The sequence below is a fragment of the Bicyclus anynana genome, chromosome 14 (genome assembly GCF_947172395.1).
Source record: "Bicyclus anynana chromosome 14, ilBicAnyn1.1, whole genome shotgun sequence".
In the NCBI taxonomy this organism is placed as follows: domain Eukaryota; kingdom Metazoa; phylum Arthropoda; class Insecta; order Lepidoptera; family Nymphalidae; genus Bicyclus; species Bicyclus anynana.
The window spans coordinates 2,951,212-2,962,965 of NC_069096.1; the positions used below are offsets into that span (position 1 = coordinate 2,951,212).

Genomic DNA, 11,754 nt, shown 5'->3' on the forward strand with positions numbered 1-11,754 from the left:
AAATAAGTACTTTAAAAAGAAGTGTAAAGATAGAGTAATAAATAAAATAAAGTTTTAGTATAAAACGTAGAGATCCATTTAATATTTTTTTATAAAAAGAATATAATTAGTATACCACACAGGTAAATACCTACTTAAAGCTATCGTTCTTTAATTTATAATACGTCTATGTTATATAAAACAGTATAAAAAATAAAACTGTACTTAAAAGTACTAACAAATCCTTGATACTATACAATAATAATGGTAATGGTCCAATTTACAATGTTCATGACAAAGTATGAAAACTTTTAAAAAATAGACTTTAAACCGATACTAATCATAAGAAATATCACTCAATACTTTACTCGTATATAACATCTTTATCTTAAGGCACAATTTTATTTATACGGATTCATCCGTTAAATTCTGGAAGACATGTACAAATAATAATAATAAATTTCACCAAGGTCTCCACATTTCGGAACTTGATGTACTTTGCTGTGGCGACTTTGAACTTGTGTCTGCTTCTGCTTTCTCTTTAGATACTTCAACTGTACGAGGAATTTGACTCGAATGTGACAGAGATTCCGCCGTATGGCTTATCACTGTCCTTGGCACTATTGAGGGTTTGTCTAAATTAACTATCGATTGTCTTTCACTGGCCGCTGGTATACTTTCAGGTAGAGTTAACTTCCTTTCTGGATAACTCGGCGTTCTATCCAACTTTCGAAATGCTGAAAATTTTTCTGACAAAATTCTCCGGCTTTCTGATTTGTCTGAACCTGTTTCTGATTTATCCGTACATATTCTTATTGGGATTAATGGTTTTTCAGAATCACCAATAGATTTCGATCCTAAACTAGGTTTATCAACATTTAGACTTATAGATTTTTGTGCAAGACTCGGTTCTTTATCAAGTCTTATTAATTTTGGCACCGGACCTACACTTTCAGAATGGCGTTTTAATTTTTGACGTATCGAATAATCTATCGCTCTTTTCGGTGATGCGTCAATTCCAATTTTGTAATTCTCGACGTCTATTACAATTGACAACGGTTCCATGAATTTCTTGTTTCTTAATGCCTCCTGTTTTAATGTTTCTGGAGAAATCGTCGTAGAGGATACGGTGGATCTCTGTTCAGGGCTCGAGTCTTGATCTGATGCGGAACGGCTAGGCGGTGTCGGGAATGGGAACTTCTGTACAGGTCGAGGGGGAGTTTCCAATTCAGTTGAGGAATCACAGGCTGAGTCACAGGACAATGGACTTAAGGGCGGACTAGTTGGTCTCGTTGCTTTTACGTAGTGAAAAGCGCTCGGCCTTTCATCATCGAGGCGTAGGGGGTCTGGAACTAATGGAGTGTAATCTTGATTCAAGTGTTCCATACCAGACATGCATGAGTTCAAATGGTTTCCCAGGCGGTATCTTAAGCCGGTGGGTACGCTGGCAAGTCTCGATAGGTATCTCTTGACTTCGACGGCGCAGTCTCCGAAACCAGATTTGAATCGGTGCAACACAGCTGGGTCGGCGGCGATGGCTGCCGCCAGCTGTTGTCTTTGTAATGTCTGCAGATGTTTCACGGTCAGCTCCAGGATGTCAGCCTTTTCTAGCTTCGAGTGACGCGCTGGCTGCAAGTAAAGAAAGTGATATTTAGTATTTTTTTTAAAGGCTCCACGATGAAGATACCATAGTACTTCGGTTTCTGTATCAATAATCTTGACAGTTCATATTTAAGGTCCAACTACTCATGGTATAAAAAGATTTATAACAACAACTGGACTACTATGATTTTCTATCCGATAAAATGAATTTTTGAACGTCACTGCGAGTGCCAGGAGCGTTTGGGTCGGCGTTAATTCAGATGTTTTAGATTAAAAATATTATTTTAAAGCGGACGACAGTGTAGAAAAATATTACCTTTGTAGAATTAAGAAATTAAGTATCTAAGTAACTATATTCAACAACAACTACTAAATAATACATATCATACTGATTGACTATGGAATATGGTTGTTTCAAATATTGTACTCACGTCTTTGTCTGTGGCGTCCATGAGTAAATCTTTCAATTCGTTGAGACAGTGGTTAATTCGCGCGCGCCGCTTTTTCTCCATAATCGGCTTGTTTGTCTGGAAACGGAAAATAAATGCTTCAGTTTAGATTCACATACACACATCATAATTAGGTACGACTAACGGACTTCATACGTGTGGAAATTTGTTTGAAAAGGAAACTCAATTTTACGACCGGTCACAATTATTTTTTTTTGATTTTTCAGTATGTGTAGGTTAAATTTTAAACCTCTCTCACAGGATTCTCTGAATTGATCTCTGGTTAATTATGATTTATCTATGGATGCAACACATCTAAAAACATTGGATTGTTAAAACCTTGTATCGACACCAAAAACTATGCACAACTTTGTCTGTTTGTCTGTTTGTTCTTCCACACCTAAATCGCTTAATTTTTGATGATTTTCGAAAAATTTTGTAAAATAGACAGGCAATCTTAATTGTTTTTTTTTTTTTTTGAAAAAACGAATGACATTTAAATTAGGATTTTGAAACTTCTTTGATAAATATGCATCTAAGTAAGAAAAACCCCGATCCAAATCGAATCATACATTACGAGTAAATACAAATGGAATATAGAACTTTAAATGAACATTTTTTAATTAGACTAAAAATAAAACCTATAGGACATGAAAAAATAAAATAGAGCTCAATTTTTCAAATTACCGATCTAAGCATGAAAAAAGCATTGCTTTAAGAAAACTAAATTCAGAGAGGATGAAGTCTCAAGTCGTAAGAAACAGCCAGGCAAAATATACTGATGTAACATTTGATCCTGACATCCGAACCGGTGGTAGAATCTCGACGAATCGACAAACGTGAGGTTTCAAAAGTGCATATAGACTAAGGCTACTTTAAATATTTTTTTTTTTAATTTTGAGATTCAAATCTTCAAAATTAATCACATTGTATTAGATTTAACGAAAACTCCTAGATCGAATTTCATGGTTACACCACTGAAAATAATCTTCCTTCCTTCCTACACATTCATGAAACCAGTTTAATTTCGAAAAACATTATTTAGTTCACTAAATCAACAATCACCTTCCGCAATTCAGCTTTGGACATCGCATGAGTGGGTTCCGACATGAACCCACTTTGAGAATCATCGTCTTCACTGCACGGCATTGCTACACTTTAATCCTTTGGCTAAAACTTCACTTAATCCCGGAGGTCCGCTCGGGACTACGTTCCACAATCAACTGACGTTTGATCAAATGGAACAATATTTAAATTTGTCCACCATGTTTATTCATCCTGTTTTTAAGACGCCATGTGTGAATATAGCTGCCTCTTTCTTACTCAGGGGTGAATGCGGTGGGAACTGTATCGGAATGTTTTGTTTTCTCTCCGTCTCGCTCTAAGCGGGGACCTGCTGTGAATGGCGCCATGGGACTGGATGTTAGATGGATACGGTAGGTTGAGGTTCGATTCTTGTTTAACGAAAAAAGGGTTGAACAATAGTTTATTTTATTTGAACACCTTATTAGTGTACATTGGTAAAAAACAACAGAACACAACAGTGTAGACAGGTAAAAAGCGGGCTTCATATAAATATTCGGTCATAAAAAAATTAATTTCTCTTTTAAACTATGGTAAACAATAATTTGTATCTATTAGATATTATTTATGAAAATTATTCCTTGGTTTTTCTTTGAACAAAAATATTACGATAACTTAAAATTTACAAGTAAATTTTTCAAAATACTAATATTAATCAATCGATATTCACTATTTGATTCTTACCTGTATGTACCTTACTATACTATTATTATTTAAACAATAATTTGTACCTATTATATATTATTTATGAAAATCATTTCTTGGTTTTTCTTTGAACAAAAATATTATGATAACATAAATGTACGAGTATATTTTTCAAAATACTCACTTAATACAAGTAGGTATAAACTACTTACTTAACAATAGAATCGTCAATCGATATATATATCACTATGTCATTCATACCTTACTATACTTAAATAAAATCAAAAATAAATCAGTCGAAGTAAAATAAGAATGAAGCTACATAACACGACCCCTCATTCAGTTCACTATGGGAATGCGCGTCCATCAAGCACGACAATTCCCCCATACTCCGCAACGCACAAAAATCACTGTACTTCATGCAATCGCACCTTTCCATGAAGTACCGTATTCATTTCGTTCCGTACAGGGAGCGATAAACGCGGTATTTTATAGGGCAGTATAGCGTAAAAGGTGAGTAGGGTTTTTTATGGGGTACGGTGTAGGAATTGGGTTCTTTATGGGGTGTCCGCCAGTTCCCACGCTTGTGTGGGAATGTGGAAAGGTGCAAGGGTTCGATTTCGGACCGTAGAGGCTTTACCTTGCCTTGTCGTGTTTGACATGCAATCGAAGATAGCTAATAGATATTTTGATGACATTCAAATTTGTATTTATATGAAGTTTATATGGAAGTTTAGTGAGGAATGCGAAAGGGTAGGCGGGGCATTTTTGCATAAGAATTAGAAAAAATAGATTTTGGATACAAAGATTCTTATGTAATAATTAACAATGTCTCATCATCAATTATAAATATTTAATTACAATTAAATAATCGGTTAAATTAAAATAACTTGATTTTACATTACAGCTTCTGCCTATTTTATTAAATAACTAGCTGACGTCGCGCGGTTTCACCCGCGTGGTTCCCGTTCCCGTAAGAATACAGGGATAATATATATCCTATAGCCTTCCTCGGTAAATGGGCTATCTAACACTGAAAGAATTTTTCAAATCGGACCAGTAGTTCCAGAGATTAGCGCGTTCAATCAAACAAACAAACAAACACACTCTTCAGCTTTATTATATTAGTATAGATAATAAAGTGAACCTGTGAGTAAAATATAAACATTTGTGGATTAAAATATCCGTGTGTTGTATTATTATTTAGATGCAATTGGTGGCATTTCTATATTATGTAAATACCTATCTACTATCACACTAATTTATTAATGCGAAAGTTTGTGTGTAAGTGTGTTTGTTTGTACCTCCTTCGTGCAGCGGCTACTGAAGCGATTTGGCTGAAATTTGGAACGGAAATTGATTTTAGGTACTCTGGTTTAACACATAGGCTACTTTTCATCCCGGAAAAATACATGGTTCCCGCGGGATTTGTGAAAAATGCGGACGAAGTCGCGGGTGTCCGCTATTAATTTATTTCCAAAACCAAGATTATGACTGCGGTAATGTAACTTTATCTATTTTATACGCCGTTATGGCTAAAAGTACTATAATAACGGATAAATTCAAAAAAAAAACCCTGAAAAAAAAATATTAAAATTGTTTAAAACACCACAGATAGTGTGTAGTTTCTAAATATAATATGAATTTTTTAACTGTTGAGCAATTGAAGCTTCGAATTAACTTAATAGATGTTTGCTTAATAGCATTTCTATTATACTACGTAAGACTATCGTCTATCCTCTACCATTGCGGTATCTTTTCTTTTTAATTTAGCTGCGTTCCATTAGATTATATTACATAATTTACTAATCTATGCGTAGATAAAACTAATATTTCCCATGGGTTATCATCAACACAATCCCACAAATTACTGGAATCCATTAAAACAATTTATAGTTTGTTATGTAATAGCAAGATGTCGCTGACCCTCCAGTCCAGGTGTTCTAAAATATGACCTTTACTGTCCCTACATACCGACAAATGTAAATTCTATATTAATATTCAATTTGCTCATTTCTCCCACGGTTCCCTTAGTAATTACAAATATAGCAAACAAACCGCTCAAGTGGAATTTATATAAAACTCGACTTTATTATTACGAACATAAAATCAAACGAAATTTTATTTATCACAAAAATGTGTTTGTCAAAGGACAAAATACAAAAATACATTTTGCGTTTGTTGTAACCGTAATCCTTTGGAATACAGTTCCCAATTGTTAACTGTAAGCGCATAAGTAAAATTGTTTAAAACTGCATCGAAATGCAGATGACACTTTGTGCAGTTGAAATAAAATCTTACGACCTTTTGTTATAGGTAAAAGAGCTTATTTTACTTTGTTATGTGTAAAATGGGCGGTAAATGTAACTTTGTGATGCAGTTCATCCAAATGTGACGATGTTGCATGCGATCGTATACACGATCAGCTAATGAAAGTGAATAACCGTTGTCATATTGTCGTTGACGCATTAAACAAGGGGCAGCGGTGGGAAAATTCGGTAATTTTAAATTAATATTAGGTATATACCTACTTCATTAAGTATTACATAATCAATTATAGAAGGCAGAGAGCCCCTACCTTGTTGATCTTTGGAAATTGAAATGGTTAGCTCTTAGACCATTAATAACTGGTCTAAGGGTTAGCTTCAAAGAAAAGGGATTATCACTAATCTTGGAATAAGTTTTTGAGCTTCGAATTTATTTCGAATTTTGGATTTGTCTTCTTTTAAACAAAACAGCAGCTTGAAGTTAGTTCTCGGCAAACATAGTAAGTATAATTATAGATACTCCCCGTCATCTTCAATGATTTTAATATCCTTAGCCCCCATTCGCACGAGCGTCTTTTTAATGGCCGTTAAAAAAGTGTTCCAATATAGTAAGAAGTTAAATGAAGGTCAAGGTATATTTCCCACGCCCAAAATTGAAATTACAACACAGCTCAAAAAAATCGTCGAAAAGAAGTTTCGTGCTTAGTAGTTAGTGAGGCTATTTAAAATGATTCACATTCATATGGATGATTTATTTGTATTGAAACGTCCATATGACTAATAAGTAATAATTTCTTCCAATTCATTTGAAAATGCTCCTATTAAAATATAGGTAAATTATTATTCTTCCATCTTTTAGTTTCCTTCATAAATACACGAGGAAATTAAAAACGAAAGTCACGAAATTTACCGAAAGCGCAAGTCAAAAACAAGGGAACGGAAGATAAAGGGATGATTCTCATTTCTCACAGTAAATCTCAAAGTTAATCCGAAGGGGCTGCAAGAGGTCGTGTGAACCTCAGACAAATTGTAACGGTGTTTCCTTCCGCCCTGCGATGTAGTAGGGTGACAACATTTTGGGTGACTTAGGACATATTTAAACCTCCGATGGAAATACTTGAGAATCCGAGACTTGGTCGCTCTCATAAAACTGTGGCTCTCATAAAAAGGCTTAAAGTCACTCAGCGGGCGATGAAGCGAGCTATTAGATTTTCTCTGCGTGGTCTAACCAGAAAGAAGGAGATCCGCAGAAGACCCAAAGTCATTGACGAAACTGGTAATGGTAATGGGCAGAGCTCATAGTTCGAAGAGCTGATGAATGTGACAATGCAGTCTATAGTGATAGCGACCGTGGCTTGATACTTGGAAGAGTAGGTACAAATACAATTAGTTTATTTTACCCATATCTCTCATCGTACCGAAACGCTAAATCGCTTGGCGGTACGTCTATTTACCACCAGACCAAGCCTGAGCCTATTGAGATAATATAAAGTCCTAAATTGACAAAACGGGGAATCCAACCCTGGAACTGTCAATTGAAAACCTTTACCAACTGCATTCGAGAGATCGACAAGTGATGAAGAAAATAACTAAATGCGGGCCGAATTTCAAGTTAAATTTTTTTCAGTACCAATCCAATAAAATCAAAAGACATAGTTACCCTAGTAAAACATGAAGGGTCCCCCATATTTATAAGGAAACTCATTTTAAAGAGGTCAGTTAAATATGTTTGCCGATCGATTAAGTTTTTGTGTATATACCTTTTAGCTTTTGTGATATCGCTTTCGGGAAGTTGCTTTTTAACAAGCTTCTTTTTCTTTATTGTACTTTTATGAAGGCTTTTAAGTATTTAACAAAAATTATAGGTTATTTTTGAAAAAATATCATACAGTTATGAGTACTGGATGGAAGATGACAAGACAGAAAAGATCCATCCGAAGAGCCCACAGTCATGCCTATAGAGCTAACGGCCTGACATCCGATAAAACCGATCGCTACAACACCACCATAGGATACCAACATAGGATCAGTTTTATCGGATGTCAAGCCGTTAGCGCTGTAGGCATATGTGGGCTTATCGGATAGTGGGCGGCTATCATTATATCATTATTATTATTATTACCAGCATATTTGAACGACCTACTGTTATATTCCCTCATCATAGGAAAGTGGATATAGAGTTTAGACCCACCACACCGCTCTAATGATGCTGGCGGGCTTAGAGCCATACTTAATATTTGACTCTTGTTACCGTCACTATCACTACACTTTGGGAGGCTTCGGCCGTTGCTAGTTACCACCTTACCGACAAAGACGTACCGCCAAGCGATTTAGCATTCCGGTACGATGACGTGTAGAAACCGAAAGGATGTGGATTTTCATCCTCCTAACAAGTTAACCCGCTTCTATCTTAGATTGCATCATCATTTACCAACAGGTGAGGGGTCAAGGGCTAACTCGTAAAGAATAAAAAAGCATCGGGCTGAGAATTTCGTAAAAAAAAGAAAAACTCAATTTTACGTGGTGTGGTCCGACCCAAGACTCGAAGCTAGGACCTCATAAGCTGTAATGTCACTGACAACTATACCTGTATGCTGTAATACCATTTAAAGTTGAAATCGAAAAGCAGTAAAGATACTTGGCAAGTGGCAACAAACTTTACATGGCTGTCTAGTAGGAACTCACACAATACCTGACAATTCTTAACTTATTTACTCTAACTTAATCATTTTCTCATAATTTCATCAACAAAAAGGTCATCTTTCTAAATATTTGTCAATCAATCATCATACAATAGGATTTTTTCGTTCACGACCCGGAAATCCAGCCCCGGATGTGGGTTTTTTGTAGTTGTTTCTCTGAATAAAAACGAGTTGATAGTCCAAAGGAGCCCCCGTTTTTATAGTCACCTGTTTCCATGGGAACGCTGTGGGAATCGCAAAAAAATGATACAGATTTCGGGAGCTTGAGACTTTTCGATATTCTCACCCTCTACACATTTTTTTATGGATGTTTTTTGTTAAGGATTTTTTGTGTTTTACTTGATTTTTTTTTTGTTCTTTACAAGTTAGCCCTTGACTACAATCACACCTGATGGTAAGTGACGATGCAGTCTAAGATGGAAGCGGGCTAACTTGTTAGGAGGAGGATGAAAATCCACACCCCTTTCGGTTTCTACACGGCATCGTACCGGAACGCTAAATCGCTTGGCGGTACGTCTTTGCCGGTAGGGTGGTAACTAACCACGGCTGAGCCTCCCACCAGCCAGACCTGGACCAATTAAGAAAATCTCAATCTGCCCAGCCGGGGATCGAACCCAGGACCCCCGTTTTGTAAATCCGTCAAAACATGTAGGTGTACGAGTACCTACCTCAATAGCACAAAGGTTATTTTAGAACTTGTAGTATCGTAAGTACTAGGTATCTTACTTTATTATGAAACACTGCTAAAACTCACGTGATGCAACATAGGACTATGCCAGACTAGTTACACTTTAAGTGTAAGGAATTTGCTACAAAAGCTTAATTTATTTCTGAACTAACACACGCCGCGCGGTTTCACCCGCGTAGTTCCCGTTTCTGTAGGAATACGGGGTTAACATATAGCCTATAGCACTCGGGGATAGTATAGCTTCGAACAGTGAAAGAAGTTTTCAAATCGGCTCAGTACTGTCAGAGCCTGTTCAATGCAAACAAACAAACAATTCTTTCCTCTTTATAATATCAGTAAGATAAACTCCTATCTCAATATACCACATCACGGGCAGTTTAAGCGAAGTATACCTAGTTTCAATAAGTGTTCAGAATCTTTTAGATATGGGTAGGTACAATAGGAATATGTTCACTATGGTTCATTAATACTTTATACCTTAATCATACAACTCGTATGAGAATACACCGCTATTAATTTTAATACAAATTAATTACCTACCTACGTACTCCGCAAAAGTGCACAAAGCGGTCTTTATGCCTATAACATTAAGTATATATTCGCGTGTCGTTCTGTCGGTTCGCCAATCGCACACCTGTTAGGTTACAGGAGCGTGGGAACGTGGGGTCGACAGGAAGGAGGCGATTCTTCGTGTCGCGATGTGATGTGACCCCGTTATGGGTAAGAGTTTGGTGAATTATTTCTGCACTTAATATTAGTATAGAAGAATAAACATTAGTAGATAAAGACCCAGGCAAATTAATTCAGCCGATGGACATCCACTGCAGGATATAGGCCTTTTGTAGGGACTTCAAAACACCACGATCCTGAGCCGCCTGCATCCAATCCCTGCGATTCACTTGATGGAGGGTCAACCAACACTGCGTTTACAGTGCAGGGTCGCTATTCCAGCACCTATAGTATGCACGTTATCATCTGAGTCGTCCGGTCATAAAAGTCAAAAAAGATAGGAATGTGCAGCGCGCCTACCTGCGCACCCTAATTATCGATAAACGGCTACCTGCGCACGTGCTAATGATGAGTCAATAATGATTTGGACGATTCTGATTGGTCGGTTTCTAATGTAATTGCATTGCGTATTTTTTTTGCTATAAATGTGTTTACTGCAATTAAATAAATACATTCATGTGTTACTCGTTGCGCACTATGGATACTTTATTTTCTAACGTTGATCTGAAGAAATTACATGGCGATATTAGCCCTCAAGCTCGAACACTGATTCACAACGTATTCCTGTTTCTCAATGAATTGAAAAGTGATCCGAATAAAGTGGCTTCTCTAAACGCGCGCCGCTTATAATAAATTTGGCAGAAGACGAAGATTCTGATGATGAAGACTCAGATGAAGATTAATTTTATTTAGTTAATAATTATATAATATGAAATATGTATTATATTAAATCAAATATTGTTAATTTTTTTAATTTTGTGAACAAGATACGATAATAAACTTTACTTATCGATAATATGTCTTTCATTGTTACACCCTTCACTAGACGGCTCCATAAGACCCATAAGTGCAAGCGAGATAGATATAGAGAAATGATTTATGGCCCTAAGACTCAGTTGTTAACGATAGTAGTATAGGAACTATGTACCCCGCCCATTGCCACTTCAGCTTGCTACTTGTTGAGCTACATCGGTCACTTTGATTCTTCTGCGGATCTCCTCGTTTCGGATTCGATCACGCAAAGATACTCCGATCCGAGTAGGTATAGCTCGTTCCATCGCCCGCTGTGTGACTCTGAACCTTCTTGAGACCCATAGTTAGCGACCAAGTCTCAGTACCATAAGTCATCACTAACGCGTGTTCCATGGTTACACGGTACCTACCTATATTAAAAATATCGTACATTTATTAATAGTATATTATTAATATTCTATCTAGTATATTTATTAATATTCTATGATCTATCTGTCGAACATACGGTGGAATATATACTTAACAATAACATCCTATTTAGAACTCAATTGAAAAACCAAATTTAAGTAATTTTCTCTGTTCGCGCTGACCTCCAAAAATACGTATTTAACGGATTTTCACGGTTTCCAAAAGTGTAAAGACCAAAGTCTGGAATCTGGATCAACATATTAGGATTAATACTCCCGACGGAATTATTCGACAACGACCTTCAACAAGACAATTATTCGACGATCTCATGTTGATATTAACCATATACCCACATCAAAATCATAATGATGTGATCTAAAAGAAAACAATTTCACCTAGACAGATTCGCGTTACCTTAATAAATAACAATAACAAATCAATCACCCATG

At 36.3% G+C, this 11,754-nt stretch overlaps 1 protein-coding gene across 1 annotated transcript; it reads right to left on the reverse strand.

Moving 5' to 3' along the window:
- Nucleotides 1-50: 50 nt before the first annotated feature.
- Nucleotides 51-3,236, reverse strand: LOC112048538 (NADPH oxidase activator-like). The gene is made up of 3 exons (XM_024086107.2): nucleotides 3,096-3,236; nucleotides 2,013-2,108; nucleotides 51-1,608 (listed from the first exon to the last, which is right to left on the reverse strand). Exons 1-3 carry the CDS (start codon nucleotides 3,177-3,179, stop codon nucleotides 442-444), a joined length of 1,347 nt encoding a protein of 448 aa, XP_023941875.1. The 5' UTR covers nucleotides 3,180-3,236; the 3' UTR covers nucleotides 51-441.
- Between the last annotated feature and the right edge of the window lie 8,518 nt (nucleotides 3,237-11,754).

What these genes read in the sequence shown, in the direction of transcription:
- LOC112048538 (XM_024086107.2), bottom strand. Translation starts at nt 3,179, where the DNA reads ATGCCGTGCAGTGAAGACGATGATTCTCAAAGTGGGTTCATGTCGGAA. An exon ending in CCAAAGCTGAATTGCGGAAG is followed by an intron (nt 2,109 to 3,095) that starts GTGATTGTTGAT and finishes TTCCGTTTCCAG; the next exon opens with ACAAACAAGCCGATTATGGA. An exon ending in TGGACGCCACAGACAAAGAC is followed by an intron (nt 1,609 to 2,012) that starts GTGAGTACAATA and finishes CTTTACTTGCAG; the next exon opens with CCAGCGCGTCACTCGAAGCT.